Source organism: Sinocyclocheilus grahami, unplaced genomic scaffold (genome assembly GCF_001515645.1).
Source record: "Sinocyclocheilus grahami isolate Dianchi unplaced genomic scaffold, SAMN03320097.WGS_v1.1 scaffold811.1, whole genome shotgun sequence".
NCBI classification, from domain to species: Eukaryota; Metazoa; Chordata; class Actinopteri; order Cypriniformes; family Cyprinidae; genus Sinocyclocheilus; species Sinocyclocheilus grahami.
Genome location: NW_015505990.1, coordinates 436,968 through 464,032, shown reverse-complemented (window position 1 = coordinate 464,032; position 27,065 = coordinate 436,968). Strand labels below are relative to the sequence as shown.

The 27,065-nt window shown below is 33.9% G+C and overlaps 2 protein-coding genes and 1 long non-coding RNA gene across 3 annotated transcripts; 2 read left to right on the top strand and 1 right to left on the bottom strand.

Annotated features, from left to right (window-relative positions):
• The first annotated feature begins 346 nt into the window (after positions 1-346).
• LOC107562205 (lipocalin) lies at positions 347-3,363 on the top strand. The gene is made up of 6 exons (XM_016246801.1): positions 347-501; positions 1,372-1,511; positions 1,595-1,674; positions 1,758-1,871; positions 2,994-3,095; positions 3,176-3,363. The coding sequence occupies exons 1-6, from the start codon at positions 415-417 to the stop codon at positions 3,187-3,189; spliced, it is 537 nt and encodes a 178-aa protein (XP_016102287.1). The 5' UTR covers positions 347-414; the 3' UTR covers positions 3,190-3,363.
• Positions 3,364-4,570: 1,207 nt separating this feature from the next.
• Positions 4,571-5,550, top strand: LOC107562191 (uncharacterized). The gene is made up of 2 exons (XR_001605958.1): positions 4,571-5,166; positions 5,520-5,550. It is a non-coding gene; the product is annotated as an uncharacterized lncRNA (long non-coding RNA).
• A 2,118-nt stretch (positions 5,551-7,668) lies between these two features.
• On the bottom strand, positions 7,669-25,615 carry LOC107562187 (zinc finger Y-chromosomal protein 1). The gene is given in 8 exon segments (XM_071582324.1): positions 7,669-9,335; positions 12,501-12,638; positions 13,895-14,081; positions 16,333-16,478; positions 21,338-21,526; positions 22,756-23,070; positions 24,310-24,406; positions 25,362-25,615. Coding segments are annotated over 7 exon segments (2,349 nt in total). The 5' UTR covers positions 24,377-24,406; positions 25,362-25,615; the 3' UTR covers positions 7,669-8,028.
• Positions 25,616-27,065: the final 1,450 nt, after the last annotated feature.

The following is a 27,065-nucleotide window of genomic DNA, read 5'->3' as shown; positions in this document are numbered from 1 at the left end:
ATGACATTGAGATTTAGATGTGTGCTGAGTATCCGGCAGCACAGATATGTGTCTGTGTGTGTGTGTGTGTGTGTGTGTGTGTGTGTACAGTAGATGTAATTTGGAGGAAAAACTGTCAGCACAAGTTAACTAAATCAGAAAATAAGTAATATGATGTATTAATGCAAAGCTGAAAGTAAAAAAGATTTCTTGAACGGTTTGTGTTAGTTTGAATAATTCTAATGCACTTTTGGTATGTGCTCTGCTCATGTAGATGTGTGTATGTGGATGTGTGTGTGGCTGTGTGTGTAGGGGGCGTGTGTTTATGTAACGGGGTTCGGCTCTATATAAGCTCCTGCAGCGCGACTCTGCGCTCAGAATTCAGCTCTCGAGGCCCAAATTCCCACACACTCCAGACTGAGCTCTGCAGTAGCCATGGCAACCATTGTGCTAGGAGTTTTGCTCTGTGCCCTTGCCGTTAGTTCTGAGGTCACGCCACAGGCCGACTTCGACATCAAGGGGGTAAGACTGCAAGATACATATATATATATATATATATATATATGTATAATTATTTTTTTTTTTTTTGCATTTTTATATTACAAAACCTGTATCAAACATTACATTTATAATTTAGAAATTATCTAAAATTATGGATCTGTTGTTAAAATGTTTTTTTACTTCTAAACTTTAGGTTCTGCAGAAAGTGTATATTTGAGGTACTTTAGTGTCATGGCAGCTACTTCGTTATTTCATGCAAACAACAACAAAACTAAATAGATTATATATATATATATTTCATTTTTTTTATGAGTTTATATTTATTACAAAACTTGTATCAAACATTACGTTTATAATTTAAAAATTATATTTTCTATTTCAGTAGTTCAAAGTTAAAAATGTAGTTAAAATGACACCAAAGTACCCAATTATTTAATGCAAAAATAAATAAATTAAAATATATATTTTTTTAATTGTATGCCTTTTTTATATTATTTATAATATTTTTATATAATTAAAAACCTGGCCATTTTAACTAGATTTTTTTTGCATCAACAGAAAGTGTATATTCTGGGTGCCTATGCCATAGCAGCTACTTGGTTATTTCATGCAAAGACATAAATATAAATATTTAATTTGTTTGCATAAGTTTGTATATTGTAAATTGTTGTATTGTTTTATATTGCAAATTGTATCAAACATTATTAAGAATGTAATTTAGAAATGGACAAAAATGATGGAACTTTGAACTGTAGTTTTTTGTATCTATTTGTATATAATTAAAATATATATTTTTAAACATAATTTTTTAGTTTTGTTGTTTTTAAGTGTATGTTTTGGGTGCTTAGTTTCGTGGCAGCTACCAAACGTTGATGTGTGTCTTTCACACAGGTGGCTGGGAAATGGTACCTGATTGGGTTTGCCACCAATGCCGAGTGGTTTGTCACCCGCAAGGCGAACATGAAGATGGGCATCGCCATGCTGACACCGACTGATGAAGGAGATCTGGAGATGGCATATTCCAGTCTCCGGTAAGAGAATCTGATCACTAAAAAAATAAGAATCTATAAATAAATCCTCCCGTATTTTATGATTTTCCATCCTGTTTTTCCAGTCCTGATGGCTCGTGCTGGAGGATGAACCATCTGGCTCAAAAGAAGGATATTCCAGGGAAATTCAGCTTCCGCAGTGAACGTAAGGAAGATACCATTTATCTAGACATGAAATACAGTAGTGATTTATACAGGATTTAAATGAGAAATGATGTGTTTCCTCAGGCTGGGAGACTGAGAATGACATGCGTGTTGTTGATGTGAAGTATGATGAATATGCTTTGATTCACACCATCAAGACCAAAGCTGACTCCACCACGCTTCTCAACAAACTCTATGGTATGATCTCCACTTTAAAATGTAGCATTTGAATTTTTAACAGTCAAAACAACCCAATAGCTGGGTTTGTCCTGTTTTAACCCAGCGCTGAGTTATACTTAACCCAGAATTTTTTTAGAGTGTATAGACTTATGTATAGGTTAGATGCCATATAGAATTTAACACTGATGAAAACAGGGCTGTGAGGAACAGACTTACCCATACGGCAAAAACAAATCTGGCCTAAATACAGTATATGTTGTAAACAATGACGTTAAATGAAATATACACTCTAAATAATGCTGGGTTGTTTCAACCCAACTTTGGGTCAAATATGGACTAACCTAACCGTTGGGTTAAATTTTTACATTACATTTTTAACCCAAAGTTGGGTTGAAATAACCCCGCATTTTTTAGAGTGTTTGTTTGAAATTTTATATATTTGTGTATATATTCATTTTTATTTGTATTATTATATTTTATATAAACATTATTATATTTCTTGCCCCTGAAATACATTTTAAAATTTTAGTACGTGAGGGTTAAAACTAAATAAATTTTTAAATTTCAAAATATACATTTAATTGAGCTTCACTGTTTAAACATGTATTAAGCTTATATTTAAAACATATTTATGCCAGAACATTTTTATTTTCTTGCTGTATCGTAGCTCAGGTCAATTAAATAATATTAACAGATACAACTTTTGAATGTGTTAGTAAATGTTGAAATTAACATTCGCTAAGATTAATAAATGCTTTAAAATGTTGTATTGTATTTAACTAATATTAACAAATGAACCTTATCGTAAATGTTGCCAACTTTCATTTTCAGCTGATTGAATCGCTCTTAAGTTTCAATCTTTCCTTCTAGTCACCTTATTAAACTTAAAACTCCCAATTTTCTACAATCTAATCAGTTCTTGATGGGTAAAGTGAAGTACCACATTTCTGAAATATGTCATGTTACGAAAGTAAAATAGATTGTGAAGCCGTTTCTTATGAGCTTAAAGCTCATGTTCCTCAGACTGTGATGTGTACTGTAAAAAAAAATTACTGTGAAACGCATCAGCTCAGATAATGAAAATATTTGCATTGCGTCTGAATTGTTCTCGTGACATTTGTGCCTGTGCTCTTATTGTAGGCCGAACCCCAGACCTGAGCCAGGACGTCCTGGACAAGTTCACTGAGTTTTCTGTGGAGCAAGGCATTCTGCCTGAGAACATCGCCATCCTGCCTAAAAATGGTAAAACACTGTTAAAAACACTCTTATAAACACTAAATATGAATGTATCCAGGCCTGACGTGAACATCTTTTCTCTCTAGACGAGTGCCCTTGATGTGCTGATGTGAAGCTCTCTGAATCCTGACTGATTTATTATGACTGTAGTGAATCATTTAAAGTGCCTCTAATGTTTTACACTCTCAGTATCAGTCCTTTTACCTTCTTAAAGTTCTTTCCATCATTTCTTCTTTCTTCATGAGATTGGACCAATAAAATCTTTTGTGAATCTCTGTCATGAGGTGTTGTGATTTTGTTTTATGTATTTAACCTTAAACCTGAAAATGACGTTTCCAACTTAAATTGTTGTAAACATAGAATGCTTTGGAGCATTTGGTTTCTTTTTAAAGACATTTGGCAGATTATTGTAGAAGTGAAAAGTTATAAAAGTGAAACTGAAAAAAAAAAAGTTATGGAAGTTTGTTTATAAAAAAACATAAAATGTAAAAACGTAGGTCTCCATAAAATGAGTTTCAAGCATGTATGCACCAGGGATGCTATAGGTGACTAAAAATAAAACCATAAAAAACTTGAAATAAACTTTAACGGGGGAAAAAAACTTATTTTATTTCAGGTAGTTGCCAAGGCTTAATCTAAAACAAATAAAAATGAAACAGATATAGTAAAAACTAGTTTATAAAAATGAATAAAACAATTTTTTTTAAATATATATTTTAAAACTATAGTTAAAAACTGTAGTTATTATAGTTAACTAAAACTAAAACCATAAAACTGAAATAAAGTGTGTGTGTGTGTGTATATATATCATATTACTAATCAAAAATTAAGTTTTGACATATTTACAGTAGGAAATTTACTACATATCTTCATGGAACATGATCTTTACTTAATATCCTAATGATTTTTGGCATAAAAGAAAAATCTGTAATTTTGACCCATACAGTGTATTGTTGGCTATTGCTACAAATATACCCGTGCTATTATGACTGGTTTTGTGCTCCAGGGTCCCAAATAAAACTCATACTGCACGTTGTGGATACTGATGTGAGATAAAATTGGCTTGATGTTCAATAAGGTCATTAAAAAATGTTGATTGGCATACTGAATCTAATATAGTGTACGTAAAGAGTTCATATGGCTGAATCTCAAAAAAAAAAAAGACACATGCTCAGGTAAAATTTCACCCCAAAACCTAAAGAAATACAAATGATTAATTATATTTTGAACCTATTTAGACCATTAAGTTTTGCATTGCAACACTGACACTTTTTTTGATTATTATTTATGTATTTTTAATTTATTTTACACAACAGTAGTGATAATTTTAATACAAATCATTGTATTGCAGTAAATATTTTTATACTACAGTAATGAAAACGAATACACTGAAAATAAACTGGTGTAGAAACAATTTTCACTATTTGTGAAATTGCTAGTAAATTTCACAAATATTTACGTAGAATGAGCAGGTAACACATTGAGTTAAATGTGAAACACTGAAGTATCAAGATGATAATACAATGGAAATAATATTTTTTAAAGATGTAAATAAAACAAAGATTGCAGTATGCGTTGCAAGAAAATACTATTCAAGTCTTCTTCAAAATTTCACATTTATTTCAGTGTTACTTACGGTTTCATTGTAATGAATTGTACAATTTAATGAGTGAAAATTGTTTCTACACAATTTTTTTCAGGTGCTATTTTTAGTTCCAATAATTCCTATTCATTTTCCAATGGTTATTTACATCCCTGTGACATAATTGTTTAAAAAATATTTACTGCAATACAATGATTTGTATTCAAACTAGCATAAAAGTAAGGAAACATTTAGTTTTTCTCGTGATTTGGGGGTTAAATTTGACCCAGACATGCTCTTTAAATGAGATTTATTTCATTCACATCTCTGTGGTCCCATACATCCAAGTGAAATGCATTTAGGTCATCTTACAACATAAGAAAACATTACGTTTGCATGATTAAAATCTTTCTTAAAATTACACAGACTAAAGGGGTTATCTGGTCTCATAGACCCAAAACACCAGAGATACTTTAAAATAACTCTGTTCATGAGGTGCATGGACTTGATCCAGAATAGTTCACCATAAAATAAAAAAATTTAAAATAAATTCTTCATGTAGTCTCAAAAGTTTACCTTTATCCTCTTCTATGGGTCATAAAAAGATATGTTGAATGTCCAAGAATATGTTTCTCATACAATGAAAGCATTTGTTGAAGCACCAAAAAGGACAAAAAACACCATAAAATTAGTCTATACAACTTTTTTACGTTATATATTCCAAGTCTACACACTTCTGAGGAACCGAGCAAAAGTTAATTCACATGAAAGCTTGATTGTTAGCAAAAACTGACATTTCATATGGGCTCAGAAGACTACGAATACATTTTTTGAGTTCTGTTCATGAGGTGCATGGACTTGATCCAGAATAGTTCACCATAAAATAAAAAAATTTAAAATAAATTCTTCATGTAGTCTCAAAAGTTTACCTTTATCCTCTTCTATGGGTCATAAAAAGATATGTTGAATGTCCAAGAATATGTTTCTCATACAATGAAAGCATTTGTTGAAGCACCAAAAAGGACAAAAAACACCATAAAATTAGTCTATACAACTTTTTTACGTTATATATTCCAAGTCTACACACTTCTGAGGCTTGATTGTTAGCAAAAACTGACATTTCATATGGGCTCAGAAGACTACGAATACATTTTTTGAGAGTAAATGGCTTTTTGGCTTTCATGGTGAACTATTCCTTTCAAACATATTGGTCATTACGGATGATGCTGCATCTGTTTTTCCCTGATCGTCTTCATCAGATCAGATCATATGCTCTTTTTGCGATCATTAAAGGTTTGAGAGACCAGATATTCCCTATAACCTCGTCCTGATCACACAGACGTTGCAAAATAAGGCAATGTCCTCAGTGCCAATGGAAAACAGATGGTATCTTTCCGACGTGTTTTTGAACATTACAAACATTTCAAACAGCTATCAATCAGACTTGCTAGTAAAGTGCAAGACTGAGTGAGATATCCATCACATTGTCCTATTTTCATAAAGCATTTCAGAGAGGATATGTTGGCTACTCAATGACAGACTGAACACAATACTCTAAAATGCTTCAGGAATATGCACCTGATACCAGAGGCCAACAGGTAAGTTTCATCTGTTAAGATACAAAACCAAACTGAAAAGCATTGGAAAAAAACATAAAACAGCTTTAGTTAAAGGAACAGTCCAGCCAAAATGAAGTGTCATTATTTACTCACCCTCCTGTTGTATGCTGTTATTAATTTCTACAGAGAAGGGGAAGATTTTCAGTGAATAATAACATAAATTTGGGTCTGTCCTCACATAAATAGATCATGTGACTTCAGAAGATCTGGAATATAGTCCACAAGTAGTATTTTAATATTTATATAATACATTATTGTAACGATAATATTAGAATACTTTTATAACAAGAAAATAAATTTTTAAAATTAGAATTTTTTTTAATGAATACCTATTATGTTCCTTGGCATAAAGTAAGTCATGCAGGTTTTAAACAACATGAGAAAGAGTAAATTATTTTCAATGATTTTACATTTTAGGGTGAACTGTTCCTTTAAAGGGATAGTCCACCCAAAAATTAAAATTCTGTCATTTACTTGTTTCAAACCACTTTGACTTTCTTTCATTTGTGGAACACAAAAGAAGATATTTTGAAGAATGTTGGTAACTAAACAGTTCCATTCCCATTGACTTCCATTGTATGGACAAAAAAGACAATGGAAGTCAATGGGAACCGAAACTCTTTGGCTCCCCACATTTATTCAAATGATCTCTTTTGTGTCACAATGGAAGTCAATGGGACCCAAAAAACAAAAACCGTTTAGTTCCAAACATTCTTCCACAGAAGAAAGCCATAGTGTTTCGATTGGAACCCAAAAAATATATATTTTGAAGACTGTTGGTAACTAAACCGTTTTGGTTCCCATTGACTTCCACTGGAAGTAACTAAACCGTTTTGGTTCCCATTGACTTCCATTGTAACACAAAAGAAGATATTTTGTAGAATGCTGGGAAATAAACATATTTGGTTCCCATTGATTTCCATTATAAGGACAAAAGATGCAATGGAAATCAATGGGAACTAAATATGTTTATTTCCCAGCCTTCTACAAAATATATTTTTTTGCGTTACAATGGAAGTCAATGGGAACCAAAACAGTTTATTTGCTTCCAAAGGAAGTCAATGGGAACCAAAACGGTTTAGTTACCAACAGTCTTCAAAATATCTTCTTTTTGGGTTCCAATGGAAGTTGATGGGAATCAAAATGGTATAGAACATTCTTTTGTGTTCCACACAAGAAAGAAAGTCATACGTTTTGGTTCCCATTGACTTCCATTGTATGGACAAAAACAAACAAACAATGGAAGTCAACTGAAACCAAAACTGTTTAGTTCCCAACATTCTACAAAATGTATTCTTTTAAGTTCCACACATTAAAGAAAGTCATACAGTTTCGGTTCCCATTGTCTTCCACTGTATTTTTTGTCTAAATGATGAAAGTCAATGGGAACCAAAACGGTTTGCTTGCTAACTTTCTTCAGCAGAAAAAAAGAAATGCACACAGGTTTGACGACGACATGAAGATGAATAAACAAAGACAGAAATTTCATTTTAGGCTGAACTGTTCCTTTAAGACTGCAGACCATGTGATCATAAGAAATGTGAAAGCACTTCCAGTCTATGCCACTAAACACTTTCAACAATTTTCTCTCGCATACAGACACAACACACACAACTGCTATGCATGAGGGGGTCTTGGTAAGAAGCCCAATACAGAGGTTGCCAACATGAGGGATGGGGATCTCGAATCACTGGCTGTTTAGTGTGTTTACGGAAGTGAGTGGAGAAAGAGGAGGTGCTCATTCTGCCGGCACAATGTCTTTATGGTGCCTCATAATGTGCTGGTTTTTCTCCGAAGGTCTCCGGAAGCCCTTTGAACAGTACTGACAGCGGTGAGGATAGTCCTTAGTATGGATGGAAATAACGTGTCTTTTGAAGCCAGATGCATCTCCCGTGCTGTAGTCGCAATACTGACACTGATACACCCTCCTTTCTCGCGAACCCTTCGCACCACCGGCTTTCTTTACAGCGGGCACTGCTAACTGCGCTGCACCTATAGTCCTCTTGGGGGTAGGCTTTTCTGTGGGCGGGGCTTGCGGTGGCGACGCCTGTGTGGGCGGAGTTGGCGACTGCGCCGGCTGTTGCTGCTGTTCCTTAGTGTGAACAGATAAGATATGGCGGCTGAGAACGAACGGGTCTGCGATCTTGAAGTTGCAGTGGCGGCACTGGTGCAGTTTCTTGGCTTTATGCAACGCCGAGTGTTTCTTAAGCTCGGACGGCCGGTGAAAGCCTTTCTCGCAGACGGCGCATTTATGTGGGTAGTCTTTAGTGTGCACGGAAATGACATGCCGTTTAAGGTCGCTGGAGTTGGAGCTGCGATGGTCGCAGTGACTGCACTGGTGTCCCCGAGAGTCCTCGTGTGTGGCCGCATGCTGCGTCAGCTCATCCTCCTCACTGAAGGTTTGGCCGCAGCGCTCGCAGCAGAATGGCAGCTCGCGGCTATGCTTCGTCTTCATGTGCGTCTTCAGGTTGGACGAGTCGGCCGATTTGTAATCGCAGTACATGCACGAGTACGGCTTCTCGCCGGTGTGCGTGCGCATGTGTTTCTTAAGCTCCGACGGATGGCGGAAACCTTTGCCGCATTCCACACAAATGTGCGGGAAGCTCTTACTGTGCACGGCCAGCAGGTGGCGATTGAGCAGCCCTTGCTCGGCAGTCTCGTAATCGCAAAACTTGCATTTGTGCGTCTTGGTCGCGGCGGCGGGAGAAGGTGGCGACGCGATGGCCGTGGGCGATTTTTGTTCCTGGTGGTGGTGCTGGAGACGGTGCGAGAACAGTGCCGCCTGCTGGTGGAACTCCTTACCGCAGGTCTCGCATTCGAACAGCACTTTGTTACTAAGCGCGTGCACCTCCATGTGGTTGTGCAGACTGGCTTTTTTGTTGGTGGTGAAGTCGCAGTCCGTGCACTGGTACTTTTTGCGACTCAACAAGTCCTGGTGGTGGTTGCGAGTGTGGCGCTTGAGGAACCCACGGGATTTGAATTTCTTACCGCACAGCATGCAGGGGTAGACGGTCAGAGGCTGTCCATACGGACCGATGATGATCGCTGATGAGAAATGAGAGAAGACCGAAAAGGACAGTGAGAGGATAAAATAGAACCAGTTTTGAAACCAATAGCCGATACAATACATATGTATGGAGATAGAATTGTTGCATAATTTCAAACAAATAGAATGAGATCCACAAATAAATCTTAGAGTTTCACAAACACGAATTAAATTCACAAATAAATAAAATGAGATTTGCAAATAAAAAACAAATACATCACAAATATATTTTTTAGGGCAGTCAAAATGAACGAGTTAACACAAATTCATTTTAACGGCACTAATTTTATTAACGCAGCGTGCATTTTCTGTTTGACCTGTGGCCTAGCCCATAGTTGGAGAAATGGAGATGCACAGTGTTGCCAACTTGGCGACTTTGCAGACCCCTTTAGCGATTTTTTTCTCTCTCAAAAAAGCGCCTAGCGACAAATCTTAAGGGTTTGCCCAAATCTTAGGCCTATTTAGTTTCTGAGATTTGCCAGTACTCCCGCGCGAGGGCGAGGTCTTGCTTTCCCAGCGCGCGCACACACCTCTTTCTCTCTCTGTGTGTCTGCATTGTTCAGCGAGTGGCTGAGAGGAGCAACGCGCTATCAGTTAAAACAGATATTATGTTGCTTCTCTAATTTTAAGTATAGCCAAAATCACAGCACATCTATTGTCTTTATCTTATGTGTATTTGATTTCATCAGACGATGGCTCAATTATCAGGATTTTTGTGCAGATTAACATCTTGTAAGGGAGAGCTGGTTATGTAGTCTTAATGGGTCTCTATTTCATATTCATTCTGTTGTCTGACAACAGAAATAGTAAAATATATCAATGAAAACAGTTCTATTGATAATTTAGCTGCATCAAAATACAGTATGTGGGCACAGAGAGGCAAACAAATGTAATAATAAATAATATACATTTTGCATGTTCAGAAGAAGTGAGCTTCCTTGTGCTGCAAATAATGTAAACAGGCTTGTGTAAGTAAATTGCTCAGTGCAAAGAAAGAGAAGTAATGGGAACCTGGTATTTCTATGTTCTTTTTTCATGTGTCTAATAGACACGAACAAGTTCTTTGAAAAACATTTATGACCTTTGAAACATGTCTAGTCTTCATGCTCTATGTTGAGTATGGTTTCACAAATAATAAACATACATTAGCATAAAGCATCCATATTTGTCCACGCCCATGCTGATTAGAGTTTTAAAAATGTGAAAAGTATTCATTTAAGGTACATTTAGAACAGATTAAAATGTGTGATTAAATTGCGATTAGTCACGAGTTAACTCATGACAATCATGCGATTAATCGCGATTAAATATTTTTAATCGATTGACAGCCCTAATATTTTTGTCTCAAACACAACTTTGCCTGGCATTCATTTGTAAATCACGTCCTGTGCATTTGTAGATCACTGCACGCATTTGTGGATTTTGAAATATTTCTAGTGTCAAGAAGCTGATAATCCACAAATGCGTGGACTCCACCCACCGTCTACTCAAGCTAATCAGATAACAGCCACAATTCGCTGACCAATCGTAGCATATTTGTATTAATCTCTTTACATTTATTTGTGGATAATAATCTATTTAACAACAATTCTATCTCCATACATATGCAACCAGGAATATCAGTGTTAAATAAAACTATTAAAAGCATTGTTAATTGAAAAAATAAAATAAAAGATATTAGATAGTTGGCAAGGTAACAATTATAAAGTTCGCATAATTTAAGTTGAGGCACTAAATTTACTAAAACACTAAAATTACTATTTGGAAATGAATAAACTAAAACAAAAACGGAAAACAAACAAAAAAAAATCTATATAAAAATAAAGATAAATAGTAATATTTTTAAAAAATTACAAAACAACACAATTATTAAATTAAACTAAAGTCTAAATATAAAAAATTAAAAAAATTAAAGACAAGAGAAAAAGAGCGAGAAGATAAAACACTTGGTAGACAATAGCTGATATAATGTAGATACAACCAGGCTTATTGTCGTTAACTACAACTAAACTATTAAAACATTTTTGTTTAAAGAAATAAAGATGAAACCAAATAAAATATAATAGTAGATGAATAAAAAAAAATTAAAAAGTAACAATTAAATTAGTGAAAAAAAATGTAAAAAATGAATGCATAAAAATTTTTAAAAATACTAAAATAATACTGGATACAACATACAATTCAACTGAGGCAAATGAGACATTCAAAACTGCTGAAGTAAAATGACAATTTAACATTTACAAATTAATCAATTCACTGAAAAAATATTTGAAAACAACAACAACAAAAAAAAGTTTATTTTGTTTTCAACATCCAGATAAAAATGTATATATTTGTATATTGCAGAATGTACATTTCTGCTGAAATGGTCCTGCAGCGTGATGCATAAAACTACAAACATCCTATGTAATCTGCAATTTTCTGTAAAGCTTAAAGGGTTACTCCACCCCAAAATTAAAATTGTGTCATTAATCACTTACCCCCATGTCGTTCCAAACCCGTAAAAGCTTCGTTCATCTTCGGAACACAATTTAAGATATTTTGGATGAAAACCGGGAGGTTTGTGACTGTCCCATTGACTGCCAAGTAACTTACACTGTCAAGGTCCAGAAAAGTATGAAAGACATCGTCAGAATAGTCCATCTGCCATCAGTGGTTCAACCGTAACATTACGAAGCGACGAGAATACTTTTTGTACACGAAGAAAACAAAAATAACGACTTTATTCAACAATTCGTGTGTCTCTCCGCATCACCGTAGCGCCATTTTGGAGAATATCCGCTGAACGCAAGCAGCGTACGCTATTCTGTGTCAGCCGCGCTGCACGGATGCGCTGTTTTAGTTCAAATCAAAGCGTAAATACACGTAGAAAACGTATCCTTGTGACTATTCTGACGATGTCTTTCATACTTTTCTGGACCTTGACAGTGTAAGTTACTTGGCAGTCAATGGGACAGTCACAAGCCTCCCGGTTTTCATCCAAAATATCTTAAATTGTGTTCCGAAGACGAACTAAGCTTTTAGGGGTTTGGAACGACATGAGGGTAAAGTGATTAATGACAAAATTTTCATTTTGGGGTGGAGTATCCCTTTAACACTTTCAAAGCAATTCCACAAAACCTAAGATGTATTAATCATTTAGTGAGAGGCGAGTGTGTTGATACCTGTTTGGACCTGTCGGGGTTCAGCTCGTCTCTTGTTCTTGCCGTGTTGCCGGTTGATTTTGTCCAGTGCATCCGACTCGTCGATGTGCAGTAATGCGCTCGCTGCTCCGTTACGGTTCTCACAGCCCTCATCCGCACCTGCTCACCAAACACACATGAGCATATTCCAAACCATTTATCATTAGAAGAAACAAAACCACAACTTTATTGTAGTTTGAAATGCTCATATCAGTCAACCTCAATCAGAGATGACATGAAAGCACAGTAAGTCAGAAACAGGCCTTACGTTACTGCAATCCAGTGTTTCTAGACAGATTATTAGAGCCAAAGCCACTAAGGATTACATCCATAAATAAACAGAAAAACACTCAAGATCAGTTTTTTAGTCTGTATTGTTTTCTATTGATTCGCAAACAAAACTTCACTAAATATTATTTGTAGCACCTAACATCCGATAATCACAACAAACTTTGTGCTTTGTTACTTTTGATAAGAAACAAAGTCTCAGCTTTCAAATTCTGTCAGTTTTATCATAAAATTCAAGTAAATGTCGTTTTGACACTCTTTAATTTGGCGCTATTTTCATATCACTGAAATATTATTAATTATTATTAATAATATTAACTAATATTAATCGTTTTTATTAAAAAAATGTAAGTAACTTATTTAAGTAAGTGTTTAATTATTATTTCCAAACGTTTTGTTTTCATTTAAATTTTGGTTAAAGTTTTAGTAATTTTATTGTGTGTCTGTGTCATTTTTAGTCGTTTGTTTTTCTCATTTTAATTTAGTTTAACTTTGTTGTACTGACAAAGACGTACTAAAATGACTAAAACTGAAATAAAAATTAATAAAAACAACATATACATTCTCAATGTCTATATAGTTTTCAATTTTGTAAAAAAATTAAAAATGTAATAAAATTAAAATAAAAAATATATATATATATTAAAAAATAATAAAAAATGATCAAAAACTAGACATTTAAAAATGTCTATATATATATATTTTTTTTTTTTCAGTTTAAATTATTTTAGTACATCAAGTTAAACTAAATTAAAAGGAGAAAAACAAAAACGACTAAAAATGACTAAAATTGAATTACTAAAATGAAAACAGAAAATAAAACTAAATCAAAACATTAATAAAAACTATAATATTATTTCAGCGATACCAAAATAAACCCCACTGATTTTAAATCAAATCGAGATCAGGATCGAATCAAAAGCTTGTGAATCAAAATCGAATCGAATCATGAAATACCCAGTGCTGCATTTCATAACTCCTGCCCTGTATGCATGCAGCGTGTTCTTCATAGTTAATAGTCTCTATTTAGGTTGCTGTTATACTACGTGATCAGGATTTGTAGTGTCAGTAAAATGCAGACTCCTGACCGTATGCAGCGGCCCACGCGACGGGCATGAAGTCCTTGCTGAGGGCAGTGCTGTCATACGGTCTGTCGTGAGGAACCGGCTCTTCTCCTCCAACCACCACCTCCATGTACACCTCATCCGAGAGCTTAGAGCCGCCTGCACACAGAACACTACACTTAAACCACGGATGAGCACACAAGAAGAGCGTCTAAAAGTACTTCATGACGTCCACACAAGTAGTATGTCTCATGCCGTTTCAATGCTTCAAATCACACAGTTTCATCTTTGAAAACATCTTATTGCATTCTGCAGCTTAGGAAATCAGAAAGGAGTACATTTGGGACAAAAATAACTACTGGAACCAAAGCTATCAGACATTCAGAAACACATCCTCCTCGAGGTCTACAATGGTTATGGCGCTGGTTTGACATGTTCCCAAAAAGTGACATAATTTGACATTTGTTGCACAGAAAGAACAATTGCTTTAAGCAAAACTAAATGGCTATTTGAGCTTTTGCAGCCAATATCAAGCAAACATGTTGTTCAATCACTTTAATGCTATACATCACACTATATTTATTTCTGATGGAAATGTAACAAAAATTATATATTAAATGAAATAAAACTGTATTTAATATAAAATATTATATATTAAACCAAACAGTATTTCATTTAAAATATTTTATATTAAATAAAACCGTATTTAATATAAAATATTATACATTAAATAAAATAAAACAGTATTTAACATGGAATATTATATATTACACTAAAACAGTATTTAATATAGATTATTATATATTAAATAATCATATTAAACAATTAAATCACGTACCATATCAGTGTGAATCATTTAATATATAGTTATGATGGAAATAACAAATAATTACTTAGAATATTATATATTAAAATGAAACAATTTAATATAAAATATTTTATATTAATTAAAAACATATTTAACAAAATAAATATTAAATAAAATAAAACAGTACTTAATATAAAATAATATACAGTATATTCAATTAAAACTGTATTTAACAGGAAATAATATATATTAAATAATCATGCTATTTTGGGATAATCCAGTGAATGAAATACTTTAAAGGTTCTTCGTCTCATTTGAATATTTTCTCTTTGTACTTGGAGCTTATTAGACGCAAAGCTAAATATCAGATATTCATATCAAATGACTGACACATTGTAAAAACCAGTGTTATTTTAGCATCATTAATATACAACTATAGTGTTTATTAACATAGAATTTTTATTAACAAAACCACAACTTTATTGTAGTTTGAAATGCTCATATCAGTCAACCTCAATCAGAGATGACATGAAAGCACAGTAAGTCAGAAACAGGCCTTACGTTACTGCAATCCAGTGTTTCTAGACAGATTATTAGAGCCAAAGCCACTAAGGATTACATCCATAAATAAACAGAAAAACACTCAAGATCAGTTTTTTAGTCTGTATTGTTTTCTATTGATGCGCAAACAAAACTTCACTAAATATTATTTGTAGCACCTAACATCCGATAATCACAACAAACTTTGTGCTTTGTTACTTTTGATAAGAAACAAAGTCTCAGCTTTCAAATTCTGTCAGTTTTATCATAAAATTCAAGTAAATGTCGTTTTGACACTCTTTAATTTGGCGCTATTTTCATATCACTGAAATATTATTAATTATTATTAATAATATTAACTAATATTAATCGTTTTTATTAAAAAAATGTAAGTAACTTATTTAAGTAAGTGTTTAATTATTATTTCCAAACGTTTTGTTTTCATTTAAATTTTGGTTAAAGTTTTAGTAATTTTATTGTGTGTCTGTGTCATTTTTAGTCGTTTGTTTTTCTCATTTTAATTTAGTTTAACTTTGTTGTACTGACAAAGACGTACTAAAATGACTAAAACTGAAATAAAAATTAATAAAAACAACATATACATTCTCAATGTCTATATAGTTTTCAATTTTGTAAAAAAATTAAAAATGTAATAAAATTAAAATAAAAAATATATATATATATTAAAAAATAATAAAAAATGATCAAAAACTAGACATTTAAAAATGTCTATATATATATATATTTTTTTATTTCAGTTTAAATTATTTTAGTACATCAAGTTAAACTAAATTAAAAGGAGAAAAACAAAAACGACTAAAAATTACTAAAATCTAATTACTAAAATGAAAACAGAAAATAAAACTAAATCAAAACATTAATAAAAACTATAATATTATTTCAGCGATACCAAAATAAACCCCACTGATTTTAAATCAAATCGAGATCAGGATCGAATCAAAAGCTTGTGAATCAAAATCGAATCATGAAATACCCAGTGCTGCATTTCATAACTCCTGCCCTGTATGCATGCAGCGTGTTCTTCATAGTTAATAGTCTCTATTTAGGTTGCTGTTATACTACGTGATCAGGATTTGTAGTGTCAGTAAAATGCAGACTCCTGACCGTATGCAGCGGCCCACGCGACGGGCATGAAGTCCTTGCTGAGGGCAGTGCTGTCATACGGTCTGTCGTGAGGAACCGGCTCTTCTCCTCCAACCACCACCTCCATGTACACCTCATCCGAGAGCTTAGAGCCGCCTGCACACAGAACACTACACTTAAACCACGGATGAGCACACAAGAAGAGCGTCTAAAAGTACTTCATGACGTCCACACAAGTAGTATGTCTCATGCCGTTTCAATGCTTCAAATCACACAGTTTCATCTTTGAAAACATCTTATTGCATTCTGCAGCTTAGGAAATCAGAAAGGAGTACATTTGGGACAAAAATAACTACTGGAACCAAAGCTATCAGACATTCAGAAACACATCCTCCTCGAGGTCTACAATGGTTATGGCGCTGGTTTGACATGTTCCCAAAAAGTGACATAATTTGACATTTGTTGCACAGAAAGAACAATTGCTTTAAGCAAAACTAAATGGCTATTTGAGCTTTTGCAGCCAATATCAAGCAAACATGTTGTTCAATCACTTTAATGCTATACATCACACTATATTTATTTCTGATGGAAATGTAACAAAAATTATATATTAAATGAAATAAAACTGTATTTAATATAAAATATTATATATTAAACCAAACAGTATTTCATTTAAAATATTTTATATTAAATAAAACCGTATTTAATATAAAATATTATACATTAAATAAAATAAAACAGTATTTAACATGGAATATTATATATTACACTAAAACAGTATTTAATATAGATTATTATATATTAAATAATCATATTAAACAATTAAATCACGTACCATATCAGTGTGAATCATTTAATATATAGTTATGATGGAAATAACAAATAATTACTTAGAATATTATATATTAAAATGAAACAATTTAATATAAAATATTTTATATTAATTAAAAACATATTTAACAAAATAAATATTAAATAAAATAAAACAGTACTTAATATAAAATAATATACAGTATATTCAATTAAAACTGTATTTAACAGGAAATAATATATATTAAATAATCATGCTATTTTGGGATAATCCAGTGAATGAAATACTTTAAAGGTTCTTCGTCTCATTTGAATATTTTCTCTTTGTACTTGGAGCTTATTAGACGCAAAGCTAAATATCAGATATTCATATCAAATGACTGACACATTGTAAAAACCAGTGTTATTTTAGCATCATTAATATACAACTATAGTGTTTATTAACATATAGAATTTTTATTTTTATATTTTCTGTTTTAATTTTTGTTATAATTTTAGTCATTTTGTTGTATGCTTTTATCATTTGTATGTCTATTTCAGTATAATTTTTTAGCAATTTTAGTATTTCAACAAACTAAATGAAAATGTTTTCTTTTATTTCAATTAACATAATATTTTTTTTTTATGTTTTTAGGTTTACTTAATGATAAATACACAGGTAAAACACTTCAGTTCAAAACTCAAAACAGTCAAACTAATATTACTAAACCGATTGTTGTTTTATAATATTAGTTTGTAAAAAGCAAATTAGTTTTATGTTATATTGATGTGGCAAGCTGTGATTTTGCTCAGCAACAAACAACAACAACAAATCTATGCCACATTTCTATGGTTGCATGGCATTTACACTACTGTTAAAACTTTGGGGTCTGTAAATTTGTAAAAAATGTTGCTTCAAAAATACAGCAAGAACAGTAATATTGTGAGATATTTTAAAAATGTAATTTATTCCTGTGATGCAAAGCTGAATCAAGGATGATCAGAAGAAATGGACAGCCCCTGAGTTAAATATATGAGTGTCACAGCATAGGTCTGAATACTTAGGACCATGTGATATTTCCAGTATAATCAAACACAGCTGGACTCAAATGAAGGTTTAGAACCATCTCAAGGATGATCAGAAGAAATGGACAGCACCTGAGTTAAATATATGAGTGTCACAGCATAGGTCTGAATACTTAGGACCATGTGATATTTCGGTTTTTTTTTTTATAAATCTGCAAAAATGTCAACAATTCTGTGTTTTTCTGTCGATATGGGCTGCTGTGGGTACATTAATGAGGGGAAAAAAATGAACTTAAATGATTTTAGCAAATGGCTGCAATATAACAAAGAGTGAAAAATTTAAGGGGGTCTGAATACTTTCCGTACCCACTGTATATATATAAAAAGAGACGTTATTTCCGGGTCCAATACATTGCTGGTTTTCATGCAAGTCATTGACAGATTTTTTCCCCCCAGTCTTTGAAGTATATTTCCTACATTATTTTATTCATTTTTTTTGTTCAGTCATTTAATTTAGATGTGTATTTCTATTTTTTCTGCCCTTTTTAATCATTTCATTTATAAATAAATTTTAAAAAAACAACAACAACAAAAACGAGTAATAAAGTGTACAATAAAGCACAATCATATCCTTATATTATAATCACATTGCACTTGAATAAAGTTAAAGGTGCAATCTGCCGATTGTCCTGCAGGTGTCTTCTTACGATGCACTTAGGGCTTTACGATTTTCAAGTGCTACTTAAGTTACGATGCTTTTGGGAAACAGACCGTAATATTAAGATCAGTCGTACGATCGTTTTTACGACCTTCTTAGGCTTTCGAAGCTTTTGGGAAACGCAGCCCATGACTGCATCTTCATCTCATGCTATTAAAACAGCAGACGGCATTAACAATAAAAATACAGATTTTTTCTTTTTACTTGCCCTGGCGACATTTTCACTCACCCTGAAGTAAAAATGAAAAATGTTTCAGACTGAAATCTTTGTAAAATTATTTTATTGCTATTTATTTATCTATTATTATTACTACATTTATTTATTTTTATTATTACTATTTATTTATATTTTTATATATACATATTTTTATTTTATGATTATTAATTATTATTATTATTATTTTTTTTTTTTAAGTCTACCAGGGTTGGGGTGGGTTCTAAATTTGCACAGTTGCTGTTTGTTTTATATTACTATTCCCAGAAGAAAATTCAATAAACAGTTGTTAACAAAAAAAAGAAAGAAAAATGTTTCAGACTGGCCAGATACCAGCAACTACCTCTAATATGATGCACACTGGGATACAAATCATCACAACCATGATGCAGCATAACTGGATCACAACTGAAGTTGTGGCAAATGCCCAAGAAAACCCCAGCATGATCACCAGAGAACGAGAATCTGCAGCTTGAGTTTGAATTTCTTCATCACTGAACTGAAGGTTTCGTCAACGGGCCCGAAACAGTGCTGCCATTGTTAACTAAAACTTTTATAAATCATAAAAATTAAATAAATAATATATTCAAACGAAATGAGAAATGCTGCCTTGGCGACTAACTGAAATAAGTTGAAGTATTAAAATTACTAAAACTAAATTTAAAAAACTAATTAAAGCTAAATACAAACATAAAAAAAAGAATAATATAAAATATTATTATATTATAACATTATAAAAACTAATAGCACTGACAAAAGCACACAACTATAAACTAAATGCATTTTTTAACAACAAACTGAAGATATAAAAACAAAATAAACATGAAGAACGTCTCGGTTACGTATGGTAACCCTCGTTCCCTGAAGGAGGGAACGGAGATGTCACGTCGGATGACCGACGGAATTGGGATCTTGCTTAGAGGGACCAATCCACTTCGAGTGTAAACTAAACGAGCCAATGCACTTTGTCATGCGATTATTGCATCCAGCTGCTGCTGATCACAGCGTGAGTATAAGTAGGCAGCATCCCGGGAGCGCAGCTCGGGACAGCTCGTCGGCTGCCCGGTTGAGCAGCCCAGGAATGTGAACAGCACGAAGCGACCTCAGATGCTTCTGACTCCAGAGGAGGAGGTGGCGGGCGAGTTGCGATAAGCGACGGGAGCGCAGACCACCTTGTCGGTTGATGTACGCAACGGCCGCTGTGTTGTCCGTGCAGACCAGTACATGCTTGCCTCGTAAGCGCCCTTTGAGACAGCCTAGGGCAAGGTGCACTGCCAGCAACTGAAGCTCTTTTTTTCCACCCGTGAAGCTCTTTTAGTATGGAAAATTGCTCTTTCAGTATGCTGAAGCGCACAGGGGAGATGGCCGTCTGCAACACACACAGGGGTAGTGCAGCCTGCTGTGTGCAACCCACTCGACACGGGAAAACCACCGCCGCTGAAGCGCCGTACCACCAGCACGAGAGCCCACAAAGAGCGTGCTTGACTTGTAGTCTTTACTCTCTACTCGTAGAAGGTCAGGAGCAGAACGATAGAACCGCTCGGCTCCGAAGCGAAAAGCTGAATATGCGCTGCATCTGCTGCCTACTTATACTCACGCTGTGATCAGCAGCAGCTGGATGCAATAATCGCATGCCAATGTGCATTGGCTCGTTTAGTTTACACTCGAAGTGGATTGGTCTCTCTAAGCGAGATCCCAATTTCGTCGGTCATCCGACGTGACGTCGAGAGTGACCGACTGAAAGGGAACTAAAATAAATAAATAAATAAAAGATTTTAAATGAAAGTTACAAAAGTAGCCTTGGCAACAAACTGAAATACATTTAAGATGAAATGCTAAAATGACTCAAACTAAAACTGAAATAATAAAATAAAGCTAAATAGAATAATAAAAAAATTAATATTATATTATAGAATTTTTTTAGGTAAAAATAAAAACTAAAAATATTTTTAAAAAAAGCTCATTCAAAATACTCCAACTCTAAATAGTATAATTTGATAGAAGTAATACTAGAGTAGCAGCACTGGCTCAAATCTCTTGTTCACTCACCGAGGTCGTCCTCTCCAGAGTCTGCTTTAAAGATGTAAACTCTAAAATGACTCAAACTAAAACTGAAATAATAAAATAAAGCTAAATAGAATAATAAAAAAATTAATATTATATTATAGAATTTTTTTAGGTAAAAATAAAAACTAAAAATATTTAAAAAAAAAAAAGCTCATTCAAAATACTCCAACTCTAAATAGTATAATTTGATAGAAGTAATACTAGAGTAGCAGCACTGGCTCAAATCTCTTGTTCACTCACCGAGGTCGTCCTCTCCAGAGTCTGCTTTAAAGATGTAAACTTTAATGACTTCCTGTCCATCCTCATCTTTCTCCACCTCCTGATCATCTATCGCCCCGTCGACCGTCACCTCCTCTCCGTCGCCAGACACCATCTTACCCGCCTCGTCCACTACAGGAGGAAGAACGACTGTATCATTATGAACAGATAATATTTTGATAATTTTTACGATGATGATAAAGACAAACGAGACGAAAAAAAACCAAAAGATGCGTGGCATAACTAAAACCTTATAACATTAACACTATACATCACAATGTTGTTATTTCTGATGGAAATTTAACAAAAAATAGTTATTAATTATATTTATATTATATACATTATTTTAATTATATAGAAATATGAACATATAATTAAATATTATATATTAAATAAAATGCTACTTATTATTAAAGGAACGCTCCACTATTTTTTGAAAATAGGCTCATTTTCCAACTCCCCTAGAGTTAAACAGTTGAGTTTTACCGTTTTCGAATCCATTCAGCCGATCTCCGGGTCTGGCGGTAGCACTTTTAGCCGTAGCTTAGCATAGATCATTGAATCTGATTAGACCGTTAGCATCTCGCTCAAAAATGACCAAAGAGTTTCGATATTTTTCCTATTTAAAACTGGACTCTTCTGTAGTTACATCGTGTACTAAGACCGACGGAAAATGAAAAGTTGTGATTTTCTAGGCCGATATGGCTAGGAACTATACTCTCATTCCGGCGTAATAATCAAGGACCTTTGCTGCCGTACCATGAGTGCAGCAGGCGCAATGATATTACACAGCGCCTGAAAAATAGTCCCCAGCTAGGTAACTTCCAATAAGCCTATTTTCTGGTGCAGCGTAATATCATTGCGCCTGCTGCACTCATGGTACGGCAGCAAAGGTCCTTGATTATTACGCCGGAATGAGAGCATAGTTCCTAGCCATATGCCTTATGACCATGTGATATTTCAGTTTTTCTTTTTTAATAAATCTGCAAAAATGTCAACAATTCTGTGTTTTTCTGTCAATATGGGGTGCTGTGTGTACATTAATGAGGGAAAAAAAACAACTTAAATGATTTTAGCAAATGGCTGCAATATAACAAAGAGTGAAAAATTTAAGGGGGTCTGAATACTTTCCGTACCCACTGTATATAATTTATTTATTTATTGTGTGTGGGAAGATATAAAAAAAATTAAATAAACATTAGATGAAAAACATGGACAATAAATTTAATGAAAATTAGAAATGTAGCCTTGGCAACTAACTGGAATGAGTTTAAGTTGAATTACTAAAATAACTAAATCTGAAATAGTAAATTGAAACAAATGAACAACTGAGCTAATGACTGAATGAGTTTGTGAATTACAGGAGATCATGAGGTAATCTCCACAGCTGTCTGAGTCGTGCTCAGGGTCCCTCCCCTCCGTCATCTCTGCCATGGCAACGCCGTCCTCCTCTTCCTCCTCACCCTCCAGTGACATCACACAGGTCTCCACGGCAACACCCTCGTCATCATCGCAGTGCACGTACTCAGCAACCACGTCCTCCACTGCGTCCTGGATGACGAGCTCGTCGGAGGAGAAGCCCTGGACGGACGCGGCCTCGCCCTCCACCTCCGACACCAGCACCGTCTCCTGCAGCTCCACCACGTACTCCTCCTCCTCCCCTGCGCCTCCCTCGTCTGCAACAACACACCAAACTACTGCTCAACTGCTCAAATGAGTCTGATCGCTCGTCTACAGTTCATAATGACCAATCCAAACAGACCACTGCTCACTAGAGTTCAACTATATAGATATATAGCTACTGTTTCATATCGGCTTTTTGACACTGTAATAAAAACATTAGACAACACTAAAAACATACATCATGAATGTTACATAATAATTATTATTATCCATAATTATATATACACACACACACACACACACACATATATATATATATCATACAAAGCTTATTTCTAATTATAATTTATTATGATTATATTATAAAAATATATATTTTAAAGTAATATTTTTAATATATTTTGTTGCCCATTGTGTCATTTCATATATTTTTTATGTTAATAATAATAATTATTATTATACATAAGTAAATATAAATTAAATGAGTAATACATATAAATGTATATTTATATTTACATATTTTTAAAATTATAATTATATGATTTTTTACATGACACATAATAGCATTACATTTACATTCACATATTTTTAGTTATAATTAAATTATAAAAAATATAATATTTTTAATATATTTTGCTGTGTGTTGTGGCATTCAATATATTTGTAATTGTAATACATATATATATATATAAATACATTAATTCATTTTTATCATTCTATATTTTTCATTATAATTACAGAACTTTATGTAAAAAGCATTTTTTCATTAAAATAGATTATAATTTATAATTATACATTATAAAAACATATGAGTAATTTAATATTTTTAGATCTTTTTGTTGTGTTGTCGCATTTTTATATATTTGTAATTTTAATAATAATAATTATTATTATTTATATTTAAATATTAGTTATAATACATTATAATAATACATAATTTTTCATTTAATTATATAAAATGCCATAATTAATTTTTACTACATAAAATAGTATCTTTAGTATAGTATCTTATTTTAATAATAATTCTATATTATTAAAAGCTATCTTTTTATTTAAATTGATTATTTATTCATATTCACATGCCTCATGTGCCATACATGTATGGTAGTGTATTCCTAAAAGTACAAATAAAATAAGTATTCTAATACAATAATACAAATTTAAACTTTACTTTTTTCCCCTGCTGTGATCAAAAATACTGTTTTGTCCAATCAAATACTCTCTAGAATAAGAATAACACAACATTGGCATTAAGTGCGACAGACAAATGATTGAGCAAGCATCTCTACTACCTGAGCCATGCAGTATAATCTTTGGCTCTTGGGAACGGAGAGCAAGCCTTGTCACCTCCTCATTCATCGTCTTTATTCTTCATTGGCCACGGCACAACTAACACAACAACACAAACAATTCATCTGGAATGTCTGCTACAGAAGAAAAGAGTTAAACACTCATTTATAGCAGAATTACTCTCTCATAAAAAAGTAAACAGAGAATAAGGCTTTCATAGCTTTAGGACAAGGGGGATCATAACAATGTGACAGGCTTCAAGAACTAGGCTAGTTGCCAATGTAAACATGCAATAGGTTTGAATTGCATATAGACAGACAGGCGTGCATGCATGCACAGAGAGACAGATAAATATGAAAGCAGGTAGGCAGACTTATGAATATGCCACTAATAAATATGAACAAATTATTAACGGACGTGCATGTTTCTTTAATTTGCAAATGACTGCGACAAGAAGAGCGACTGGAAATTAAACATGAGCACCAATAAGCGGTAGTGCATTTTATAAAATGATGCAATGCATCTTTAAACGCGACGCAAAACGCATTAAATGCTTCGTGCACGACAGGAAACACTCGAAGCTTCGTGCATTTGAGAAGAATGTGTGCAGCAGCGCGCGCCGAAGCTTCGCACCCCCCGAGCGCTGAAGGTTTCCTCGCATTTCAGCGCCTGAAACCGGACATACACATGGCGCCTTGTGACCATAACGTCCCCCTTCCACTTAAAACAAAACCTGCCTGCGTGCGCCATTTTGAGCCATAATAAATCACGCGTTTTGTTCCCACGCACGCACGCATGCATGCGAGTACGCGTACTTTGCTTTAAAACAAAGGGGCGTTAGGTTTCGCGCTCCTGCGCGGGCATTTATAAACAATAACCCGATGCTCAAGGCCCGATCGCGGCCTGCGTAAGGCCCGGGGCCCGGCGGCCAATCCGAGGCCTCGCGTCTCCAGCCGCAACATAATGCAACAAAACGTGCAATATCAGCGCATAAAGCTGGCGTGGCGTGGGATGAAACCCGCGCGGTCCGATTCGTCGCCATCGGTGCGCTTACCATAGATCAACGCGCGGGGCGGCCTCCAGATTTTCCCCGGGCAGGCAGGCCGTCGGATTCCCCCAGACTCGGGCAGGGCTGGATCGGGAGTTAGCGGGCGCTGGGCGGGCCGCGCAGTGCGCAGAGAGGGCGGAGCTCCGCAGACAGACACTGCGCAGAGCCGCAGGAGAACGCGGAAGGCCGAAGAGCAACATTCACCCGGCGAAAGCGAAGCTAACAACGAGCTGCTGCCCAAACGATCGAGCCAAATGCATAAGCATGTTTTAAACAAACTGTTAAACCTCGTTGACCCACGTATTAATATCAAAGATTTACGTTTTCATTGTTTTGGCCCTTAAAAGCGCCCACTGGTTGGGTCATCCCATGCACAGCCTTTTCATGTCCACATCACTGAGTCTTAATATATTAGATCAAATATTAAGCACACAGATTTGGAAGATGAAAATCATATCAGTTCCTATCAGAAATTTTTCCAATCTTTAATCTCAAATCTAAATATTTTTAGTTTTAACCCATTTTTAGTGAGAAAAGGGTATTATTTAAAATAAAAGACTTGCATGAGGCTTTTTGTCTCATGTTTAATATATTTTCTCGATCATGCATGCATATTTTCTCATTAGAATTACACAAATGAGAGTTGTTGTACAACTTTCTCATTCCGACTGCCTGAGCATCTTTTAAACTCAAACTTCATTGACTGAAGAATTAATATTAAAGATGTTTTCATTGTTTTGGCTCTTAGAAGCACTCCCACTGGTTGGGTCATCCCATGCACAGCCTTTTCATGTCCACATCACTGAGTCTTAATATATTAGATCAAATATTAAGCGCACAAATTTTAAAGATGGAAATCATATCAGTTTATTTGTCACAATATCAAAACCGAAAGTCTGGTGAGATATCCCAGGTGTTTTTCAGGCATTTTTTCCAATCTCTAATCCCAGATCAAAGTAGTTTTAACCCATATTTAGTGAGAAAAGGGTAGCCTATTATTTTAAGTATTTTATTAAGCGCACAAATTTTAAAGATGGAAATCATATCAGTTTATTTGTCACAATATCAAAATCGAAAGTCTGGCAATTAATTATGAGATATCCCAGGTGTTTTTCAGGCATTTTTTCCAATCTCTAATCCCAGATCAAAATAGTTTTAACCCATATTTAGTGAGAAAAGGGTAGCCTATTATTTTAAGTATTTTATATATATATATATTGTCCTTGCATGAGGCTTTTTGATTAATGTTTAGTAATTTCCCCATCACTATTTTCTCATTAGAATCACAAAAATGAGCGAAATTTCTCATACCGACTGCAAGTCACATCTTAAAGTATAAACTCACAAATTTTAAACATAGACATCGCATTAGTTTGTTTAATACATTATCACAACCGAAAAACTGACTTTTATTTCATTTTGTCCATTTATTCTTAGTGTTAACTCATATCATATTTAGTGAAAAAGGTTCATTGTTTTATCATCTAATCATTTATTATTTTAAATATAAGAATATTTTTTCCTTGCATTTTCATTTCATGTTTAGTTTTCTGTGCATATATGCAAACAGATAAATATGGAGGCAGAAAGACAGAAACTAATAAATCTGAAGAGATTATTAATGGATGTGCTTGTCCCTTTAATTCCCTTTAATGTGACTTGAAATGAATGCAACACACAAACTGTTGTGTATTAGGTTTGTTATATAAA